We start from the raw sequence: 24,281 nt of genomic DNA, 5'->3' as shown, positions 1-24,281 counted from the left end.
TAGCTCATCACATGTATAGAGATCATACAAATTAAAATGATCATCATACCCATTTTTCCCTTAAAAAAAAACAAATAAAAGACAAAAAACAAAACAAAAAAAACAAATAGGAAACTTAAAATCACAGCCAACAAAAATGCCCTCTAATGTGATGAATCAAATAAAAGGAATGATTTATACAGAAAGGAGAAAAAAAAAAAAAAAAAGTGACTTCAACTTTATAATGGCAGTGCCGATAAATAATTATACATTCCGCGTCTCCACATCAATCTTTTCCTCCGATTGGTCCACTTCTGATTCAGTAATTGCGACACTTTGCCTCAATGTAATTTCCGGTCCGCCACCATAGATGGACTGAAGGAAATTCCAGGTTTCTTCCGAGATCTGTCCAGAATCTGCTCCTGATGGGTGTGTTTAGAAACAGAGTTTAGTTGTATCTAAAATAGGCACTATATAAGCATTGGCTAGCTTGAAGGTTTAGAACTTCGGGAATCTGTTGTTATCTCTAAGGGTGGTCACTCCTCACTTCCTGTTCTGGTGACCATGCAGAAAGTAATTGTAAAAATCTCACCAGTGGAAAATTCTAAATCTTCCTTCTATTCAATACTAAAAAAAAAAAAAGTCTAGCAATATTTATTATTATTTCAGAGGAAAAAAACCTATGTAATTCACACTACAGTGATCCGTAACGTTGTACACGAGGTGTGCTGCATTAGGGTTGCTCATTCATTTAAATGGGCTCCTTACATTACTATACTGCATGTGATTAAAGATCTGTTATTTATAAACCCTAGAGATATTTTGGATACTATGATTTCTGACCTCTGCGTATCTTGTGTGCTACAATTCTGTACCTGTATATTTAGCATTTATTAAAATACAAATAAATATTTAAAATAAATATTAAATACACTGGCTACAAATGCTCCAAAAAAACGGAATTTTTGTAAAATCTTACCTGTAAAATTCCTTTCTCTGAGTCCTCCGACAGTCGCCGCCTCTTCATATTCGTCACATATGGGGTATTAGACTTTGCTCCGAAGGAGTAGCTAGGCAACAGAATATGTTAACATTAAAGCTTTTAACATATCCCACCCTCAAGGGGTGGTCCCCTCAGTCAATACCCTCCTACTTCCTGCAACCATATCTCAGTTTTAGTGGAATAGCAGTAGAGTATACAACCAAACCCCAAAAGAGGGGCGGGGGCGGCGACTGTCGGAGGACTCAGAGAAAGGAATTTTACAGGTAAGATTTTACAAAAATTCCGTTTTCTCTTACGTCCTCCGACAGTCGCCGCCTCTTCATATTCGTCACATATGGGGACGTCCCAAAGCAGTGCAAACATGTGGGGTGGGAAACGCATCCGCGCCGAAAGGCAACGCAGTCTCCGCATCAAAGAAAGGAACCTTACCAAAGGAAGGAACCCAGCTGGGCAACAGGAAAAAAACAGGTGCTCAACAGGAGCAACAACCCAGGAAAAGACAAATAACCAGGGGATAAAAAACTTATCCCAACAGCCAGTGGTCCCCACAAGGGACCCTAGGGAATCGCCGCACTAAGAACCTTGCGGCCAAAGGAAGCATCCGCCGATGCCTGAACATCTACTTTGTAGAATTTCGTGAAAGTGTGCACGGTCGACCAAGTCGCCGCCTTACACACCTGGGCTACAGAAGCCCCATGACGACAGGCCCAAGACGTACTCAGAGATCTAGTAGAGTGCGCCTTCACAGGCACAGGGGGAACCTTCCCCTGCAAAGCATAGGCCTGTTCAATGGTCTGCCTGATCCATTTGGCGATGGTAGAGGCCGACGCCGCCATGCCCTTCCGAGGACCCTCTGGAAGAACAAACAAGGAATCCGTCTTTTGAAAAGACTCAGTCGATTTAAGGTAAACCCTTATCGCCCGAACAACATCCAAAGAATGTAATCTCACCTCCTTTGGATGTGTAGGCTTCGCGCACAGCGAAGGCAAGACAATATCCTCATTGAGATGGAATTCCGAAACTCGTTTCGGAAGAAAAGAAGGATTAGGTCGCAAGACCACCTTATCCAAATGAACAACCAGATACGGAGACTTGCAGGACAAAGCTGCCAGCTCCGACACTCTGCGAGCCGAAGTGATCGCCACCAAAAAGGCGACCTTTTTGGACAACATAGACAACGAGATCTCCCTGATCTGTTCAAAAGGAGCACGTTGCAACACAGATAGAACGAGATTCAAGTCCCAAGGGGGCAGAGGATCCCTCCTAGGAGGAACCAGATGCCGCACACCCTGAACAAAAGTGCCAACCAAGGAGTTGGAAGCCACGGGACGTTGAAACAGAACGGCCAGCGCAGACACCTGACCCTTTATCGTAGCCAGCGCCAAACGCTGATCGACACCCGTTTGAAGGAAGGACAGCACTCGGGAAACCGAGTACGTGCGGGGAGAAAATCCCCTGGACTCACACCAAGCAAAATAGGCCTTCCAAGTACGGTAATAAACCTTCCCCGAGGAAGACTTCCTCGCGTTGATCAAGGTATGAACGACCTCTGGGGAGAGACCCTTCTCCCTCAGGACCTCGGTCTCAACAGCCAGGCCGTCAAAGCCAGCGACTGTAAAGCAGGATGGTATATCGGTCCTTGAGACAGGAGATCGTCTCGAAGAGGCAGACGCCACGGGGCGTCGACCGCCAGATTCACGAGGTCTGCGTACCAGGACCGGCGAGGCCAGTCCGGTGCCACAAGAATCACCGTGCTGCGTTCCGAGTGTAACCTGCGAAGGAACCTGGACAGCAACTGAATCGGTGGAAACACGTACATCAGCCTGTACTGATGCCACGGGGCCACTAACGCGTCCAACGCGTCTGCCCGAGGGTCGCGCGTCCTTGCCACGAACCTTCTCACCTTGTTGTTGAGACGAGACGGGAACAGGTCCACATCTGGAAGACCCCACTTCGCGCACAACATCTGGAAAACAGCCGGGTGGAGAGACCATTCCCCCTGATCCAGGGTCTGGCGACTCAGATAGTCCGCCTGCCAGTTCTCCACCCCCGGAATGTGAACCGCCGTTATCGCCGGGACATGAGCCTCGGCCCAAGACAGAATGTCGGCCACTTCTCGAGCCGCTCGGGCACTCCTGGTGCCCCCTTGGTGGTTGATGTAGGCCACCGCCGTGGCATTGTCCGTCTGCACCCGAACCGGGCAGCCCTGCAGCCGGTCCGTCCAGCGATGAAGACAGAGATTTATCGCACGCAATTCCAGAATGTTGATCGGAAGGGAGGACTCCCCCTCCGACCAAGTCCCCTGGGCGGACAGAACGCCCAGAACACCACCCCAGCCCGACAGGCTGGCATCCGTGGTGATTACCGTCCACGAGATAGGACGAAACGACTTGCCCCCGGATACCATCGGGGACTGGAGCCACCACAGAAGGTCTCTTCTGGTGCGATGACTCAACGAGATTTGAAGATCCAGAGATTGAGGTCGCCCGTCCCACATGGACAGGATCTCCGCTTGGAGACCCCGCGTGTGAAACTGGGCGAAGGGAATCGCCTCGAAGGCCGAGACCATCAATCCCAGACATCTCATGCACGTCCGCAGAGACGAGTGCGGAACGTCCCTGAGGGACCTGACTTCCTCCTGAAGAGTTCTGAGTTTGTCTTCCGGCAGGAAGACCTTCGCCTGCACCGAGTCCAGAACCATTCCCAGGTAGGGAAGACGAACCGACGGACTCAGTGTCGACTTTGGAAAATTTATCGTCCAACCAAACTCCTGCAGAGTTTGCATCGTGACAGACAGGTCCTTCTCCAGACCCTGGCTGGTCGCAGACCGAACCAGAATGTCGTCCAGATACCCCAGGACAGAAATGCCCTGGGCCCTCAATAATGCCAGAACCGGTGCAAGCACCTTGGTGAAGACCCGCGGAGCCGAGGCGAGACCAAAAGGCAACGCCACGAACTGGTAGTGATCCTCCGCAATGGCAAATCGAAGGTACCTCTGGTGACCCTCGAAAATGGGGATGTGAAGATACGCGTCCTTCAAATCGATGGAGGCCATGAATTCCCCCGGAACCAGGGCAGCCACCACCGACCGCAGGGATTCCATGCGGAACTTGCGAACCCGCACAGAGCGGTTCAGAGCCTTCAAGTCCAGAATTGGACGAACCTTGCCCTCCTTTCTGGGCACGGTGAACAGATTGGAATAAAACCCCCGAAATCTGTCCCGATGAGGCACCGGAACCACCACTCCCTGAGCCCTCAGGTCCCGCACCGCCAGGTGTAGGTCCCGCAAACGCTCTGGAGACAGTTGAAGATTTGATGGAAAAAATCTGCTCTCCGGCCGAGAGAGAAACTCGATCTTGTAACCAGATCGAACGATCTCCTGAACCCATCTGTCCCGCACACGGGCCAACCAGGGCTGAAGAAAACCGAGCAAGCGTCCCCCCACCCCAAAACTGGGTGAGGGCGCCCCTTCAGGCCGCACTGTTATGGGCTGCGGATCCGGATTGACCGGACTTCTGTTTACCAGACCAGGGCTTCTTCTGAGAGCCTTGACCTTTGAACGGCTTGCCCTTGTAGTGCGGCCGAAAGGACCCCTGAGGGGGCCGAAAATTAGCATGCTTCTTCCCAGAAGCCCCCTTAGCCTTGGGGAAATGGGGCAAGAGAGTGCTCTTACCACCGGTGATCCCCTTAATCAACACATCCAAGGACTCCCCAAAAAGGCGAGACCCATCATAAGGCAGATTGGCTAAGGTCTGACGTGAAGACTGGTCTACCGACCAACATTTCAACCAAACCAGGCGGCGAGACAACACCGCCACGCTGTGCACACGTGCAGCCAACTGAACCAGGTCCAGGTCCGCATCACACAGATACATGACACCCTGGTGGATTTGATCCACCATATCCAGGGTCGCCGGCGAGGCCGAATCGGCCACTAGGACGCGCCTAAGCATCTGCGTCCAACTTGCGATCGCCTGGGCCGCCATGAGAGAAGCAAACAGAGCCTTAAGCATAGAACCCGTAACAGAATAAGTATGACGGGCAAGAGACTCCAATCTCCTATCCGTGGCATCACGGAACACAGGGGAATCCTCTGCAGGAATCGCAGTGGATTTGTTTAAAACCGCAATTGCGTGATCCACTGGGGGTGGCACACACCACCGTTCATCAGTGGAAGGCGAGAAAGGATAACGCAGCTTGAACCTACTTGGTACAGCAAAAGGTTTGCGCAGATTGCGCCATTGTTCCTTAACAGCGCGCTGAAAATCATCATTGCAGGGAAAAACCTGCGGCGCCCTGCGTTTTCTCTGCGTCATATAAGCCGCCAAGGCAGCGGGGGGACACACTTCATCCTGCAAACGCAGCGTTTGCTTTATGGAAGCAATCAATTCATCCATGATTGCAAGCTCTTCAGGCGAGCCAGGGGGAGAATTATCAACCCCTTCAACTTCAGCCTCCACCTCGGACCCCACAAGATCCAGGGAGGAGCGGGACCCCGATAAGGAGGCCCCCGCCCTAACAGCCCCATCACCTTCACCCTCAGAATCAGAGGAAAGAGCAACTCTGGGTCTTTTAGTAGATTGAGCAGCCACCAGCATCTGCACCTGAGCAGCAAGGCCAGCCACAATAGTGGCTAAATCCCCCCCTGGGGGGGAAACAGCAGTCCCCTGGCTTTCCACCAAGGCGGTAGGAAATTTGCCCTCCTGAGAATCCATTGCCCCTATAACAATGCCGGATAATAAGGGGTTAACTGCCCCTTTAATCAAGCGCGGCGAGCGCAGCCCACCGCACCACACACAAGCACAATGAGACCCCCACAGGGAATATTAAACTTAACACAGGCAATGGATAGCAAGAACAGAAGGATAAAACCTGAGGAGACCCTCGCCACTGCTGCTGCCTCGATCAGTGTTCCTGGAGAAGAGGAAGTGATGCTGCCAGGGCGCTCTATGAAAGCCTATGGGAGGCTACAAGAAAATGGCCGCCATGCATGTAGAACATGCGGCCGGAGCGAGTGTAGGCAAAATGGCGCCGTTTGGCGCCGAAACCGCCGCTCCACAGTACAGTAATGTACACATGTCATCCATGTATAAAAAAACATGTCAGATCGCCGCAGTGATCGCTGTATAATGCCCAAACATGCCACAAAACATGCCCCACAGCACACAGCTTCTCACACTGACAAGGCTGACACACACAGTGTCACACAGCTCCCCCTCCCCCTTGCAGCCCACAGCATGCAGCCGAGAGATAGGGAAACAAACAGTGTGAATAGAGGCAGGTTACACAGTCCCAGACTGACACCCCCCCAGACAGACAGGTCCCCACATAAATACACTTACCTCACATGGCGTGGGGGACCCGCACAGGCGAACAAGCCGCTGCACATGAGGCAGGGAGAGTCGCATACAAGACGCACAGAATGGGGGTTAAGAAACCGCACAGCGTCCAGTGAGGTAGCCACCTCACCAATCATCCCTGCACCGAACAGGGATGGGTCGTTCACTGTGCCAGGAGCGTTACCTGGCTGAACGCTCGATGGCAGGCTGGGAAGCCACTGACCCACAACCTGCGACCAGGGGGATCAGCCCGAGACCCAGCCCGCATGATCCTCTTCATCCGAAGAACTAACTAACGCTGACAAAAAGAACAGCTAAGTAAAGGTAGAGAGAAAACTCAAACAAAAAATCAAAAAAAGAAGAAAGTCTGGGGCACAAAGCCCCAGCACAGAGAGAGCCAGCCACTCCTGACAAGCTAGACATTAAAACTGAGATATGGTTGCAGGAAGTAGGAGGGTATTGACTGAGGGGACCACCCCTTGAGGGTGGGATATGTTAAAAGCTTTAATGTTAACATATTCTGTTGCCTAGCTACTCCTTCGGAGCAAAGTCTAATACCCCATATGTGACGAATATGAAGAGGCGGCGACTGTCGGAGGACGTAAGAGAAATAGTATTTTTTTGGGTAATGCAGCACACCCCACCACAATGTAGTACATCATGTATTATGGTGCAATGCAAGAGGGATTTCTTGAAAATGAATGGCACTACAATGCACTAGCATGTGAATTATGTGTTTCCATTAACCCAATGCAATGGTGTAACAATAAGCCCCAACACTCACCTGCCCCCTCTGCCCTCAGTTCCAAGAGTTATGACCTCTGGCGGTCCAAGAGCTATGGCTTCTGGCAGAATCCCCACATCTGACCCTTCCAGATGTGTTGGATGCCTGCGCCCTACACTGCACACTGTGCTTCAATCCACTGGCTGCAATGTCAGTGCAGTGTCCTGTAGAGGCCAGCAGATGGATCCACAGCATGTTGTAGGAGACCAGGAGAATGACGCACCTCGAAGTGTCAGATGTGAAGATTCTGCTGGAGACAACAGCTCTGGGAAAAAGCGCAGTTAGACTTACAGGTAACTCCTTTTCTAATAGTCTTCCAGGACAGCCGAGGAGCCCTAGATCTCATGGGCTGTCCTGAAAGACGACTTGAGAAAATATGAGTATTAATGCTATTCTTTAGCAGTTTTTTTTTTAATCTTAACCACTTGGCGATTGCCGCACGACTATTTACGTCGGCAGTCAGCCCCTCAGGCAGAGCGACGTAAATACGTCGCTAGCCTGTGAGGGTCTAGGGAGCGAGTGTGTGGTCACGGACCCCCCGCGCGCGTGTGACCGGCGGACCCGATGTCCGCCGGTCACTCGGCGATCGTCGGTGCAAAGGGAGAAAGGCAGGTGGCTGATGTAAACAAGCCGCCTGTCATTCTCCCCTGTGTAGGAATAGTGATCATACGGTTCTACTATGTAGGACCGTTGATCACTGTTACTACACCTCAAGCCACAGCCAATCACAGTTAGAATCACACCCCTAGGGACACACATAACCCCTCCCTCTAAAAAAAAGTTAACCCCTTCACTGCCTGTGTATTTTTACAGTAACAGTGCATATGTATAGCACTGATTACTGTAGAAATGTCACTGGTAACCCCAAAAGTGTCAAAAATGTCAGTCAAGGGTCCGATCTGTCCGCCGCAAAGTCGCAGTACCGCAAAAAAAAAAATCCCAGATCGCCGCCATTATGCGTTAAAAAAAAAAACAAAAAATGACAAAAATCTTTCCCTTTGTTAGTAAACGCGATAACTTTTGCGCAAACCAATCAAAATACGCTTTTTGTGATTTTTTTTTACCAAACATATGTAGCATAAAACAAATTGGCTCAAAATGTTAAAATATTTAGATTTTTACATTTTTTTGGGGGGGAATTTCATGTGAAAAATATTGTTATTTTTGCAAAATTGACGCTCTTTTTTTGTTTATAGCGCATGATCAAAAAATCGCACAGGAGATCAAATACCACCAAAAGAAAGCTCTGTTTGTGGGGAAAAAAAGGACATCAATTTAATTTGGGTACAGCGTCACACAACCGTGCAATTGTCCGTTAAAGTCACGCAGTGCCGAATCGCAACATAGGCCCTGGTCAGGAAGGGGGTAAAACCTTTCGGGGCTTAAGTGGTTAAGGAAGGTAAAAGTGCTGGCTGCAAATAGTGATTTACCAACTCCTCGTTTATACAAGTACAAAACTACAGAATTCCAGGCAGCCGTCAATCTTCCAGAAGTACATGTATGTCTCAGCAAACGTCTACACTCACTGGCAGTTATTCTTCATCAATGTTTATATTATTTCTCCATGACTCACCCACTTCCAGGACTGATATTAAAGAGGAAGTAAATGCGAACAGGCAGGCTTTTAGTGGCAGAAGAGATATGCAATGTCTCATTTACAATAAAGTAGATTTTTACCTGCTTATTCGCAATCCTCTGCGAAATGTGCACTGAGCTGTGCACGCAAAACTCAGTTTACATTCCGGCACACTGGCAAGTCTACCAGGATGACTGCACTCCCGCTTATGCGTGCGATTGATGCCATCCTGCATTGTCCAAACAAAACAGACTAACATCGGCACCTTGAAGAATCCTGGTGGGGGGGGGGGGGGGGGAGCGTCAGACTGCTGAAACTATGATAAGAATTTGTGCCTTTACTTCTGCTTTAATCTCAAATAAATGGTTTCATAATTAGATAAATTCCTTAAAGTGGACTTTATTTAATGTCCCCTTTCTGGCTGATCATCTGCAGCTTTCATGAGAAACCACCTGTCTCAGACTCCCACTGTTAAAAGCATTGCTTACCTTGTTTCAGGGTTATATGTCCACACTTATTAACCGCAATTTTAGAATTATCGATTGGTCCAGGAGGATCTGCAGAAGACAACACACGTTAGAAATACGATACCGATATTAAAGTATACATGAAACCCCATTGCCAGTTCACACTGGTGCGATGCGGGAACCCTGCAAATCCACTTTCCGCATCGCACCCGACTCGCAGGCAGTTCACACTGCCATATGCAAACTTCTGGGAGTGTCAATACAAAGTTAATGACACCCCCAGATTAGTTTGCATATGGCAGTGCGAACAGTCAATTCGGACAGGAATAAGATCGAATAGGTGTGAACACCCATGCAATCAGATTCTGATGCAGACCAAAAAAAGGGTTCTGCACAACTTTGGTCCAAATGAGATGCAAATTCAGCCATATAATCTGTATGGATGAATTCGCATTGCACAGATATCGCATGTGATTTGCAGAGCAGGGCTGTGCGAATCACATGCGATATCTGAGATCGCTATAGTGTAAACCAGCACTAACAGAATGACTTCTAGTTTGCTTCAGCACTGAGTATCCTAAACAGCTACCACATTTTAGTTTTGAATTATAATACCGTTTCCACCATTTTTTCATACTTGCTAAATATCAACACTGCTGTTTGCATCTGCCACATGTTATTTATCAGGGTGGGTCTCCTGACAGCAACAAAAAATGGGACACGCCCATGCATGTGCATTGCCACACCCACTTGTAGACTTTATTGGCATGTGAAAAGGTGACATGCAGAGGCATTATTGGGAGACAAGAACAGAATGATGTCACACTATAAAAAGAAGTGCCTACACAAGGAGTTTTATAAAATTACCAGGTATTTTATTTTAAATGAAAGCTATATTATTATTAAATATTGAAAAAAAAAAAAAAAAAAACCTATGAGATTACAATAAAATTATTTTATATATATATGTACTCCTCAGTCCTCAGCAGCATCAGTTTCATAAAGCAGTGGGAGGCAAAGAAGCAGCAGTAAAAGTAACTATAATCATGGAGGGTCCCTAAAGCAGGCCATAGATTATGCAATTTTCTTTCCTTTAATCACGGGTTGAAAGAAAGAAAATTGCTTGATTCCCCATCAACATAGCGGGAGGTTTCCCCAGAATACAGTGATCATACAGGCAAAACCCAACAGGCTGGTTGTACTGAAATCAATCGATAGACTTCAGTACAACCAGCCTGCCCACAGATGTATCAAAATTAGGGTAGAGGTGTGTGTTTGAGATGCGGTAATTTCTAGGATGAAAGGCCAACACTAACCCAGTAATGGTTTACTGCTTCTACATACTGAAAATTCAGATGGTCACAGACACTACTAGGAGAGTGAAGGAGATCCCTCCTCTGATGTATTCAGCTGTGTGTGTGTAAAATAATATCCTGCTATTTAAGCTTGTCACAGCATAGTAATACATCAGTTTGGTGATTGGGTTGTCCTGTTGCCTTGCCATCTGTGGCTGCAATTGGTGTATATGAAATATTTCTATGCGGAAGTAAAAATTCTTTAAATTATTTAAAACGTATTTTGAAAAAAAAAAAATGCAGAGCTCATAGTAAAAAAAAAAAACTAATTTTGTCATTAGGCGGCAGTTGTTGCAGTCTCAACACAGATATGTATCTCATGTAACCATTTAAACAAACAAACAAGAGACTTCAGTGCTGGTCATAAAATATAGTGTATCCACAGTGGAAATGAAGAAAACTACTTTTTATCCACAGGGTCCTTACAATCCTCTGCTGCTCACTTCTGCCAGTGTGTTCTTGGGTCACAACATATGCATACAGTATATGCATAAAAACCTCTAACTTGTAGCTGTCAGTCAACGCATTTCGGCAAGATACTGTGCTCCATCAAGACTACACGTACCAAGGTTCTTGGAATAAAAAAAAAGGACTGGAATCCTTGTATGCCTAGCCCTGATAAAGGGAACTGGCATCTCTCCAAAATGCATTGGCTTTAAAAGACACATGTGCAGAATCTCACTTTGACCCGCAAATTCATTGGTCATGAATCAGTGGCATCCTAACGATCTACCAACCCTGCAAGAAATCGTCTTGGAGGTGGGTAAAGAGAGCTCTGCTATGTAATGCAGGTGATTGCAAAGCCTTTTTAAGCTCTCCATTAGCTAAATGATCAATTGTATCTGCCATTTCAAAACTGGGTGTGAATACAGAATTTTTCCTGCATTAACAGGTTAAAAGCTAATACTAAAGAGTGTACTGTGGATACAATGAGTATCTTGTGGTGAGCGCAGGAATCTCTTGTTTAATATGTATGTAATTTAAATAGGGAAAGTTTGCAACTGATATTTCTGCCTCTGACTTCACCATCATGTCATCTCATCTCTCTGATCAATTCTTTGTGATGAAAATTGAATTAAAAGAGAATAAGAGATCATAAATGCCACATCAGGTGGAAGGAGATGGAAACAAAGGTCAGAGATCCCAACAGCAGGGAATATAACAGAAGGAGCGAGTGAGGCATTTACCCCCCAACATCTAACAATGTCTAGGTAGGCTGACTGACTTTTCAAAATGACCAACAAAAGAACTGTACATACCAACGTCCTTGCCCTTCACAAAGCCTTCCCATTCTCTGAACCACTGCATGCTAATACAGAAGATAACAGCCAGGGAGTCCTCTTCTTGAAAAGCCTTGTTTAGCTGAGGAAACAAAGACACTAAGCTCTTAAAGGATTACAGAGCACATCAGCAGTACAATAAAATGATCATAAAGCTTAGAAAACTGTAATTACTCGAAATGAAAGCACATGGTGGAAATACAACCTCACAGTCTAATGCAGGCCATAGATGATGTGACTATTTCCCACAACCATGGGTTACAGGAAAGGAAATAGCTAGATTCCCCCATCAACACAGTTAATGTTGATGGGGGAATGCCTCCCGTGGAGCAATTGTATTCTCCCTGCAGAGGGGAAGGGGGAGGGGGGGCATAGAGCCATCTCTGTCGGGAGAACACAAAGAACACAGTGATTATTGCCTGCGGCTGTAGCCGCATGCAATAGTCGCATGTCACAATCTGACATACTGGTTGTACCAAACTCGATCGATGGATCAACTTGGGTACAATCAAGCCTGCCCATAGATGGCTCGAATCTCGGCTGGTGCCTGCTTAACCAGACAAGATTAGAATCATCTATGGCTGGCATAACATTACAAATAAAACTATCACTGGGGCCTAAGCTGGTTTGCCATAAAAATGGGACTGATGTTCATTACAGGACAAAGCTTCTGGTATTCTTAACCACTGGGTTACACTGCCTCCTACAGGAGTAGGGCACTAGGCAGAAAAAAATTGTGACTACACCCACAGGCAGTCACAGGGGGTATACTCCCACTGCTATAGCCACTCAGTTTTTGTTGCAAGCAGTGTTAGGAAAATTATAACTCCACAGAGGAGTGGGTGCTGTGTCCGTCAATGAACACGGCAAGGCAAAAGTCCCTTTTCTCTTTCTTTCATTGACGGACACAGCTTCTGGTTTTCTTAACCATTGGGACATCCCAAAGCAGTGTTAAACATGAGGGGTTGGAAACAGCAAAAAAATTCCCAAGGCTAAACATTAGCCAACCAGGCAACAGGGCCTCAAACAACTGGAGCCAACCTTAAAATAACAATACACCCTCAAAGAGGATCAGGTCCTCCTAAACAGCAGCCTGCAAAACCTTGCGGCCAAAGGAAGCATCCACAGATGCCAACACATCCACTTTATAAGACTTTGTAAAAAAAAAAGTTCACCGATGACCAGGTGGCCGCCTTGAAAACCTGCGTCAATGCAGCCTGATGACGGAAGGCCCAGGAGGCACTAAGCGCCCTGGTAGAGTGCTCCTTGACAGGTAAAGGAGGAACCTGACCCCTGATGGAATAGGTCTGAACCACCTTCTCTCTGATCCATCTAGAAATGGTCGCAGAGGAAGCGAACAACCCTTTATGAGGTCTATCCATGAGCACAAGTAGAGAGTCTGATTTTCTGAAAGACCCTGTAGCTGCCAGGTACACCCGAATTGCCCGGACCACATCCAAGGCATGCAAGACAATTTCCTTCAGATGTTTAAGCCTGAGATAAAGGGAATCAACACAATGTCTTAATTCAAATGAAAACCAGAGACCAACTTAGGAAGGAATGACGTATAGGGGCGAAGCACCACCATATCCCTGTGAATCACCAAATGAGATGGACAGGATAACGCCGCCAGTTCCGACACCCTGAGCACAGAGGGGATAGCCACCAGAAAGGCCACCTTCTGGGACAGCGTAAGCAGGGGAAACTCCCGAAGATTCTCAAAGGGAGACTGCTGGAGAACCGAAAGTATCCAATTAAGGCCCCAAGGTGGCAAAGGAGACCTCACTGAAGGGACCAAGTGCCGAACACCCTGAAAAGAGGTTTGCACCACAGCTGTAGCCAGGGGTCGTTGGAAGAAGACCGCTAAGGCAGACACCTGGCCCTTTATAGTACTCAAGATCAACTTCTGTTCAACTCCCCGTTGAAGGAAGGTCAAGATCCGAGCCACCGAAAAAGAGAGAGGAGGAACCCCAAGGGATTCAGAACATGCAATGTACAACTTCAACGTACGATGGTAGATCTTCCAAGTAGATTTCCTAGCTTTAATAGCATAGAATCACTGATTCAGACAATCCCCTTGATACAGGGAAGCCACCACTGTGAGAATGGACTCCATCCTGCACCCGCACAAAGCAGTTCAGCACCTTGAGGCCCAGGATTGGACGCACTTTGCCCTCCTTCCTGGGGACTGTAAATAGGTTGAGTAAAACCCCTGAAAACCGTCTTGCAGTTGGAACAAGGACAATCATCCCTTAAAGTAAAAGATCTGGCACTGCCCCAAAGAGGGCATGTAAGCGGACTGGGGACAGTCACACGTTGGAAGGAAAGAACCTTTCCAGAGGGCAAGCACAAAACTCGATCTTGTGTCCAGATCGTATGACTTTGTGGACCCACTTGCCTTGTACCAGGGAAGTCCACGGGGTCCAGGAACAAGCAAAGACATTCCCCCACCCCAGATACGGGTGAGGGAGCACCTTCATGCTGAAGGAGCCTTGTCTGCGGGTCTGGAGAAGCCCACCCTCGACTTGCGAGACCAAGTTTGCTTGGATCCATCAGAGGCGGCCCCCAAAAGGCTTCGATCCCTTGTCAGTCGATTCTGAGGGACAAAAAACGCAAGACGTTTAACTCGAGGGCTAGCCCCCGTCCAGTGGGGATACGTCACGGCCGACCTAGCATGGAGCTGGCCAGACTGGGTGAACCCTCTGGATCCTGTAAAAATATCCAGTCCATCGCCCAATTCGGCAGTTGATTGGTATAGACTACGCCTATAGGGCAGTCCCAGGGGGTATACTCCCACTTCCTGCTATAGGTCTTCAGTTTTTTAAGCAGTGCCAGAAGAACATATAACCCAAATCAATAGAGGGGCGGGTGCTGTGTCCATCAATGAACATCAGAGAAAAGGATTTTACGGTAAGACAAAAATCCAGTTCGCTTTCATTCATTAACGAACACAGCTCCATATCTTCTTGACCCTTGGAACATCCCACAGCAGTGTCAACGTGAGGGGTGGGAAGAACACAGCAATAAACATGCTTCCCACATGCTAAACATAGCCAACCAGTTAAAACAGGAGCTCAACCAGGAACAACTGGAGCTCACCTGACAAAAAAGTACACCCTCAAAGAGGACTAAACCTCTCCACCGGCGGCCTGCAAATCCTTGCAGCCAAAGGAAGCATCCGCAGTTGCCAACACATCCACCTTATAAAATTTTGTGAAAGTGTGCACAGACAACCAGGTGGCCGCCTTGCAAACCTGCACCACTGACAACTGATGACAGAAGGCCTAAGAGGCACTAAGCGCCCTTGTAGAATGCGCTTTAACAGTGAAAGGAGGATTCTGACCCTTAATGGAATAGGGCTGCACCACTGTCTGCCTAACCCATCTGGAAATGGTCGCAGCAGACGCAGCCAGCCCCTTACAGGGTCCATCCATAAGGACAAATAGGGAATCCCTTTTTCGGCCAGGTACACCCTGATTGCCCGAAGCAAAGCCAAAGAATGTAAGGCAATGTCTTTAGGGTGCTTAAGCTTAGGACACAAGGAATGTAACACAATGCCAAGTTGAGATCCCACGAGGGCAAAGGAGACCGCACTGGCGGATCCAAGTGGCGAACCCCCTGAACAAAAGGTGCGAACAACAGAAAGTGTAGCCAAAAGGACCATGAAAGAAAATCGCCAAGGCCAAAGCTGGCCCTTGATGGCCTCCGAGGCCAGATGCTGCTCCACACCTCATTGGAGGAAAGTCAAACTCCGAATCACCGAAAAGGAGCGGGGGTGAACCCCAAGAGATTCACATCCACAAGTATGCTCTTCAAACGCAATGATACATTTACCTAGAAGTAGATTTACTAGCTTTCAGCAGCGCGGGAATCGCCTATTCAGGCATCCATGGTGACCACCGTTCAGTACAGGGGAAGGAAGGTTTACCCTGTCGAAGCGCCGGAGAGCAAAGCCACCAAATCTGGGACCCTCTTGTACCCAGGCTCAACAGGATCAGATTGCCACAAAGCAAGACTCTCTCTTTGCAGAGGTCTCACGTGGACAGATTTTGGAACTCCTCCCATGGGAGGAACACCCTGGCTAAGGCCGAGTCCAGAACAGACCCAGATAGTCCAACTAGGTGGATGGAACAAGAGCAAATTCCTGGAAATGTAATTTCCAACCGAACTCCTGCAGAGTCCACACAGTAACTTCCGGGTTGTCCTTCAGAGCAGTCGGGGACTCTGTTCGCAGGAGAAGATCATCCAGGTACTCCACTACCGCAATCCCCTGCTGGCGCAACAATGTCAACACTGGGGCCAACATTTGCGAAAACATGAGGGATTGAGGTGAGACCTCCTCGCCCACAGTAAGCGGAGGAATATCGGAATATGAAGGTAAGCGTCCTTAAACTCGATCGAGGTCAGACGATCCCCCAGATGTAGGGATGCCACTACTGTACGAATGGACTCCATTCAAAACATCTGTACCCACACAAAGTGGTTTAGAGCTCGGGGTCCAAGATTGAACGTACCGCGCTTTCCTTCCTGGGACCTGCAAACATGTTTGAATAAAACCCATGAAACAAACTTTCTGATTCAGATCACCCCTTGTAGTAGCAAGTCTTGCACTACCCCGAAGAGACCCGCAGGTGGTCTAGGGATAAACGTAGGTTGGAAGGAAAGAACCTCTCTGGAGGAGAAGACCGAAAACTCGATCTTGTAGCTGGACCAAATCAGCTCGTGGACCCACTTGTCTTGAATCAGGGAGGTCCAGAAAGAAGCAAAGATGTCCTCCCTTACCCCAGAAACAGGTGAGGCACTCCTTCAGGCAGAAGAGGTGTTTGCCGGTCTAGAAGGACCTGCTCTCGGATTACCAGACCAGGTCCTCATGGAACCTGCGGAGGATATCTTTCCAGGGAGGCACTGAACAGGCGATTCCCCACAAAGGGAAAATCACATAAGACCTTCTGGAAAGTCTGGTCCGCAGAACAGCATTTTAGCCATATCATGCGCCGAAGGATCATTGCTGTCACGGACAGCCCAGAGACTAAGGGAGCCGCATCCGGAGAGGCATCACAGATGACCTGCAACCCCTAGACCAACTAGTCCGCCAGCTCAGCAAAGGCAGGAAGCAGCTAATCCCCCTCCAGATCCTGGCGCAAAAGCTTTGCCCACTCGGGAAGGTCAGGGACACCAATGCCTTTGTGAACACCGACCCAATGACCGAACCGGCCACAGTAAACATTTGGCGGACAAAAGTCTCGGCTCTCCTGTCAAAAGGATCTTTTAAAACCGGAGACTTCTCCACCAGAATTAGCGTGGATTTATTCAGCCTGGAGAGCTGGGAGTCCATCACAGGTGGGACTGCCCACGTACTCAACAGAGACTCCTCAAGGAATATTGTCTATCGAAATGCTTAGGCACCGCCATATTGCGATTAGAACAACTCCACTGACTCGTGAAAATTTTGTCACAGTAGGCGGGAAAAAGGGAATACCTTTGCTGCTTTAGAGGATCAGTGGGCCCCAAAGGGACCGGCGCCTCTGTTGCAGCAGTAGCTGCATCCCCCATGTTTAAAGTTTCACCGATACAATCAGTGTATCCACCAGCGCCTTTTCATGCGCATATGCAGTAAAAGAGGAATCATTCTCACAGTCAGAGCACTCGAAGTGCATGGACGCAGACCCAGTAGGGTCACTATATACTAAGCTCACCCTGAAAACATAACAAGCAGGGGAGGCCGCCAACCTCAGTCCCGCAAGGAGACGCCGGCCAAAGGTCCACAAAAGGACCACCTATTAGACCCGCAAAAAAACAAAAGGGTCGCCCTCCATAGAGGACATAATCCCCTTAAGGGAGGGGGGCGCCTACCCTGACGTAGATGCACAGGCAGAGTATCTTCGCCCACACAATAATGGCTGCTACACTAAAAATGAAGTGCTCCCCACGGCGCCACCTAGTTCAAGCCTGGCTCACCATATGGCCTAACAGGTCGCAAGCTGCGGCCTAAATTTCAGTGTAGGCCCAGCTGCAACTGCCCGGATTCACAGTCCGGCAGATGCCCAGAGAGAGAGTTGGGGACTTCAGCTATACTCACTAAGGCCGCCCCTCAACGGCCTAGCCCAAAGCGGGCGCGTGGGCCAGGAGCCGCGGCCTAAATTTTTGAGGGCGCCCAGCTGTGAGCCCCAGCCGAGCTGATCACCCATGGCAGCAGGGGGAGGCAGATGCCCGTCAGCAGCTCTATTCGCTCAGTCAGCAGCTCAGACAGCTTGGTAAGCAGCTCGGACAGCTTGGCCCGATCCAGCTGAGTGAGGCGCGTACCGGTGGATGATAAAATCATTAGCTCCCGCAGCCCAACAACCACCGCAGGGAGCCCAAAGGACATCCTGCCCCAGTCACTAACCCCCAGGAGGCAGAGAACCCGCTCAAAAAACCCCCGTTGTGCAACCCAGTCAGCTCCTACCTCACCAGGGGAGTTGGACAAAAGACCCACCGTGACTGTTTAGAGGCTGGGGGGATGGAGGGAAACCCGGGGGTCCGACCATTCCAGGGAGGGGCCCACGTCCACCCCTAAAGACCACCAAGGGAGAGGGGGAGACAATACTTACCACACCATAGAACCAGGGTGGGCACCACTTCAGGCAGACCACTGCACCATCTTGGAATGGGGGGTGCTGCGGGCCAGAGGCAAGCTGTGACAGAGGCCGTGACCAGAGCTGTGCATCCTCACGAGGCAGTTACTCGCCAGCTAGCCCCCATCCAGTGGGGCTATGTCGAGACCAACCTAGCGCGATGCTAAGGTCGGGTCGCGCTCACTGGCCAGACTGGGAAGACCGTAAGGATCTAGAATATCCAGTAGAAAATAATAAAAGAAGAAAAAAATCTATTTAAAAAGGAAAAAATGCTAGGACCAGAGATCCCAGCAAGGAACTAGGTCCTTACATCTGACTAGGCAGAAAAAAAAACTAAAGACCTATAGCAGGAAGTGGGAGTATACCCCCTGGGACTGCCCTATAGGCGTAGTCAAACTTTTTCCACCTTGTGTCCTACCCCTGTAGAGGGCAGCATAAACCCAAGGGTCAAGAAGATATGGAGCTGTGTCCGTCAATGAACGAAAGAGAAATTCCATTTAAAAAGGAAAAAATTGCCAGGACCGAAGATCCCAGCAAGGAACTAGGTCCTTACTCCTGACTAGGCAGAAAATAAATGAGTGGCTATAGAAGAGAGAGGGAGTATACCCCCTGGGACTGCCCATGGGTGTAGCCAGAATTTTTTTCTGCGTAGTCTCCTACTCTTGTAGAGGGCAGTTTAACCCAATGGTTAAGAATACCAGAAGCTATGTCCGTCAATGAACAAAAGAGAAAGTAGGTGCCACAAAAGGAAAACTGGTGGGCTGATAATGACTTAAGCCCTTTACACATGGGCTTAATATCGGGTGGTATCAGCCAGTTTATTAGAAACTGGCCGACATTTGGGCGGTGTATACGGCAGCCGGTCTGGCTTCTGTGGAAGGGGCATGACCAAAAAAGGGCTGCCGATTGGCATCCGATAAGTGCTCTCAGCCATTGACTAAGAGCGCTGACCAGTGTGTTCTGGCGGGGAGGGGGCCCTGTCAGAACACAATAGCTCAGCAGAGGAGATCTCTGTACCGACATCAGATTGTTAGAACAGGATCTCCTCCCAAGCTCTTTAGGTTTTTTTGTTCAGCCTGCTAGGTTGAACGAGAAAAACTTCTAGTGTGTGCTAGGCTTCAGATTTGATAATTAGAAAAGTTGAAAGATAATAGACAAGAAAGGCAGAGTAGAAAGTAAAGGGTGTAATAGAGAATAAAAGACAGAGATAGTGTACATGTCAGTCTAATATATGGTGGTCCGCGGATGTTTAGCTGTCGGAGGGTCTACCCCCTCCCCCCCAACTGGACACAGTGTGTACCCATTTGGGGTGTTGAGGGGGGTTGGGGGTGGCCCTATTAGAGAATGCCCATCAGCGACCCCATCTTATAAGTATTAATGCGATTCGTATATTTGGATTGCTTAATGCTGTAATGGCTTATCTACATGGGCAGGAAGTTAGATTACATAACTGCACCTATGTGTTACTGGCCATAATATCAATGTTTTATGAGTTTGCTATCCTCTATTATTATGATTTCCTTCCTCTGTTATTATTATGATTTTCTTTCCCTGTTTGTTACTATTTGAAATAATCTTAATAAAATCTATTTAACAAGAAAAGACAGAGATAGTTTTAATTACCTAAAATGAACATTGAGAGGGAGATAAAACAATAAAATGATAGATTGGAAGAGATTCCTCAGCAGCCTCCCAAACCCTCTGATCATACCTAAACCTTGGGCCCTTCTGACTGGGACAGCAACAGAGTTTCTAGGTAAAGATGGAGCTAGCAGCTATATTTCCCTACTATCAGAGATTCCTATTATTCCCTCAAAATGAAGGACAGTCTAAGTGACCAAAAGGAATGTACAGGCGGTAGGAAGTAGGCAAATTTCAACACTAATGGGAATAGGCAAGTTTCAACACTAATGGGAAGGGTCAAAGCTTTCCCTGTCAGAACGTTCCGAGATTTGGGAGGTAACTGCAAGTATGTGAACTTCTACGGATGGAAAACTTTTGGCTGGACAATGGCTGCATACAATAAGATGCAGCCGCTGTTCAGGTGGAATAGTGGGAAGAGCAGCAGGAGTTTCGTTTGTCCACACTGTATAGTGTGGATTGAGGAATTTACTGGATTTTTAAGCCTGCAGGCACAAGCCGGCCATAGACAGTTCATATCTTTCCGGATTTTACATGCGACTATTGCAAGCGGCTGTTATAGCCGTTAGCAATAATCATGGTCTTCTCAAAGAGAACACAATGGCTCGGCGGGAGGGCTTGCCAGCTTAAGAGAAAAACAATTAGTTTTCATCCTTAGTTCTTTATGAAATAAAACTAGGAAGCTGAATACTATGAGCAGATTTTTTTGATCCAGTTTTTATACAGAAAGGGGGGAGAGGGAGACACAAAAGCAGGACAAAGGAGATTCTTTTTACCCGAATGAAAGTTTCCAGTTCCATCTTCCTCCTCTTTTCAATTTTATCTTGTTCAATCTGGCAGGTGTGGCAAACATAAAGATGATTGACAGCAGGTCCACCTCCAAATCTACAACCAAGGGAATATATATGCTTAATTGGAAATAAAGCTTACATTAGAACCACACTAAGGCTCGGTTCACACTGCCGAGACTTGGGATCCAACTTGTGATACCCCAAGTTGCGTGACATGTGAAATCCTATTTTAGTCAATAAAAGATGTCCTAATTAGCACTACTGAAGTTGCTCCGATTTTATAAAAAGGTTCCTGTACTACTTAAAGGCGACTTCTATCTGACTTGTGCCCGTAGACTTTAATCGATGTAGCCTCCAAGTCGGATCCTCATCTATATTGATATGATTTGGATCCAACTCTACAGGAAGACTACCCAGGTATTTCGCAAAAGTGACTTCAAAGTCGCATTAAGTAGTACTGAAGTCGCCAGGAAGTCACACCTTAGGTCAGGGCAGAGTGAATCAAGACTAAACACCACAATGCTTAAAAAAAATGCCATGTCCAACCAAAGTAAATGCACATTCAATTGACAAGTGTGTTTGTTATACAAAGATACAGCTCTACGGTAGGCAGATTCTATAATAATTTTTTACAGGGTTTAAATAGCGCCAACAGTTTGCACAGCCCTTTACAATATTAAGGGAGATGGTAGTTACAATACAATGCAATGAAATAGAGGATTGGGCCCTTACAATCCAAAATTTGGTTCACTTTGTTAGCAAGAATCTGTCTCACAATTGCACAGCCTTTAGAAAACTAGATTATTATTTACTTCCTCTGGAGCTCTATTTAGGGTCAGTAAGTATGAGCAGCTTACTCCAGAGAAGAGGAGGGGTGTTCATGTCAAGCTGGCCATTTTTCTCTAGGAGTCCAAATGACACAGACCATTGACCGTTAATTTACTAAAACTGGAGACAGAGTGCAAAATCTGGTGCAAATGTGCATGGAAGCCAACCAGCTTCTAACTTCAGCTTGTTCAATTAGGCTTTGACAATAAAACATGGAAGCCGATTGGTTTCTATGCAAAGCTGCAATTAGGTTTTGACAATAAAACATGGAAGCCGATTGGTTTCTATGCAGAGCTGCACCAGATGGACTCTCCAGTTTTAGTAAATCAACCCTCATGTGACCCCCTTCCCCTTCCTATGTTCATCGTCGTATGTTCCACAGAGCTCTGCAGATAGCCATTATTCTTTTATGGTCTTCCAGCATACTGGCTCCCTAAAGCACGCCTGCACTTTTCAATGAAATTACATTTATCCTTTATTATATAGTTATGCATTAGTGCAATCAGATATAATGACTGAGACGTGAAAATACCTGAAACAGGTCTTAATGGCTCTCAAAGCCTTTAATATGCCACCTGCAAGCGTCTCTGTGTGTAATCTGAGAACAGTGAGAACTCCTGGGAACCTTTTTCAGTATATTCACATTTCATCTGAGAAGAATTCAGTCACAGAATCTGGAAGAGAGGCTCAAAGGCGCACCTCTTACAAAGAGAGGACACCGGGGAGCCTTAACAGTACCTACTATGTACATACAGTATCTCCCAAAAGTGAGTACACCCCTAACACTTTTGTACATATTTTATTATATCTTTTCTTGTAACAACACTGAAGAAATTACACTTTGCGACAATATAAAGCAGTGAGTTTACAGCTTGTATAACAGTGTAAATTTGCTGTCCCCTCAAAATAACACACAGCCATTAATGTCTAAACAGTTGGCAACAAAAGTGAGTACACCCCAAAGTGAAAATGTCCAAATTGGGCCCAAAGTGTCAATATTTGTGTGGCCACCATTATTTTCCAGCACTGCCTTAACCTTTCTTGGGCGTGGAGTTCAACAAAGCTTCACAAGTTGCAATCATCGAGCTAGTGGATGTTAGAGACCTTGCACTCCTCCACCTTCCATTTGAGGATGCCTCACAGATGCTCAATAGGGTTTAGGTCTGGAGACATGCTTGGCCAGTCCATCACCTTTACCCTCAGCTTCTTTAGCAAGGCAGTGGTCATCTTGGAGGTGTGTTTGGGGTCGTTATGTTGGAATACTGCCCTGCGACCCAGACTCCGAAGGGAGGGGATCATGCTCTGCTTCAGTATGTCACAGTACATGTTGGCATTCATGGTTCCCTCAATGAACTGTAGCTCCCCAGTGCAGCCCCAGACCATGACACTTCCACCACCATGCTTGACTGTAGGCAAGACACACTTGTCTTTGTACTCCTCACCTGGTTGCCGCAACACATGCTTGACACCATCTGAACCAAATAAGTTTATCTTGGTCTCTTCAGAGCACAGGACATGGTTCCATTAATCCATGTTCTTAGTCTGCTTGTCTTCAGCAAACTGTTTGCAGGCTTTCTTGTACATCATCTTCAGAAGAGGCTTCCTTCTGGGATGACAGCCATGCGGACCAATCTGTTGTCGTGTGCATCGTATGGTCTGAGCACTGACAGGCTGACCCCCACCCCTTCAACCACTGCAGCAATGCTGGCAGCACTCATAAGTCTATTTCCCAAAGACGACCTCTGGATAGGAGGCTGAGCATGTGCACTCAACTTACTTGATCGACCATGGCAAGGCCTGTTCTGAGTGGAACCTGTCCTGTTAAACCGCTGTATGGTGTTGGCCACCGTGCTGCAGCTCAGTTTCAGGGTCTTGGTAATCTTCTTATAGCCTAGGCCATCTTTATGTAGAGCAACAACTCTTTTCAGATCCTCAGAGAGATCTTTGCTATGAGGTGCCATGTTGAACTTCCAGTGACCAGTAAGAGAGAGCAATAACACCAAATTTAACACACCGGCTCCCCATTCACACCTGAGACCTTGTAACACTAACTAGTCATATGACACCGGGAAGGGAAAATGGCTAATTGGGCCCAATTTGGTCATTTTCACCTAGGGGTGTACTCACTTTTGTTGCCAGGGGTTTAGACATTAATGGCTGTGTTGAGTTATTTTGAGGGGACAGCAAATTTACACTGTTCTATAAGCTGTACACTCACTACTTTACATTGTAGCAAAGTGTCATTTCTTCAGTGTTGTCACATGAAAAGATAAAATATTTACAAAAATGTTCAATTGTTCTTTCATTCTACTGTATTTTATTTCAATAAAATGTTTTGAAAAAACAAAAAACAAAAAAAAAAAATATATATTTACACAAATGTGAGGATTGTACTCACTTTTGTAGGATTCTGTAAGTGCAGGTTTGCTTATTTAAAGGGGAACTACACTGCATCTGAATACCACAAGCAAAAAAATTGGATTCTTGTCTTACCGTAAAATTATTTTCTCTGATGTTCATTGACGGAGACAGCTCCAGAATCTTCTTGACCATTGGGTTATGCTGCCCCTACATAAGTAGGACACTAGGCAGGAAAAGGCTTTACCATGCCAATGGGGTAATCT

The 24,281-nt window shown here is 47.2% G+C and overlaps 1 protein-coding gene across 1 annotated transcript in view; it reads right to left on the bottom strand.

Annotated features, from left to right (window-relative positions):
- Positions 1-201: 201 nt before the first annotated feature.
- The window catches only part of USP33 (ubiquitin specific peptidase 33), a 138,641-nt gene continuing 114,561 nt past the window's right edge, over positions 202-24,281 (bottom strand). Inside the window, exons 21-24 of the mRNA XM_082265321.1 lie at positions 20,815-20,923; positions 11,763-11,865; positions 9,170-9,238; positions 202-401 (exon numbers count right to left, since the gene is read on the bottom strand). Coding sequence (XP_082121447.1) covers positions 244-401; positions 9,170-9,238; positions 11,763-11,865; positions 20,815-20,923 — 439 coding nt within the window. The 3' untranslated portion in view covers positions 202-243. The remainder of the gene's footprint in view (positions 402-9,169; positions 9,239-11,762; positions 11,866-20,814; positions 20,924-24,281) is intronic.

This window comes from Pelophylax lessonae, assembly GCF_965119305.1.
Source record: "Pelophylax lessonae genome assembly, chromosome: 8".
In the NCBI taxonomy this organism is placed as follows: Eukaryota; Metazoa; Chordata; class Amphibia; order Anura; family Ranidae; genus Pelophylax; species Pelophylax lessonae.
Note: the sequence above shows the minus strand (reverse complement) of the source record. Positions and strands in the feature narration are given on the sequence as shown.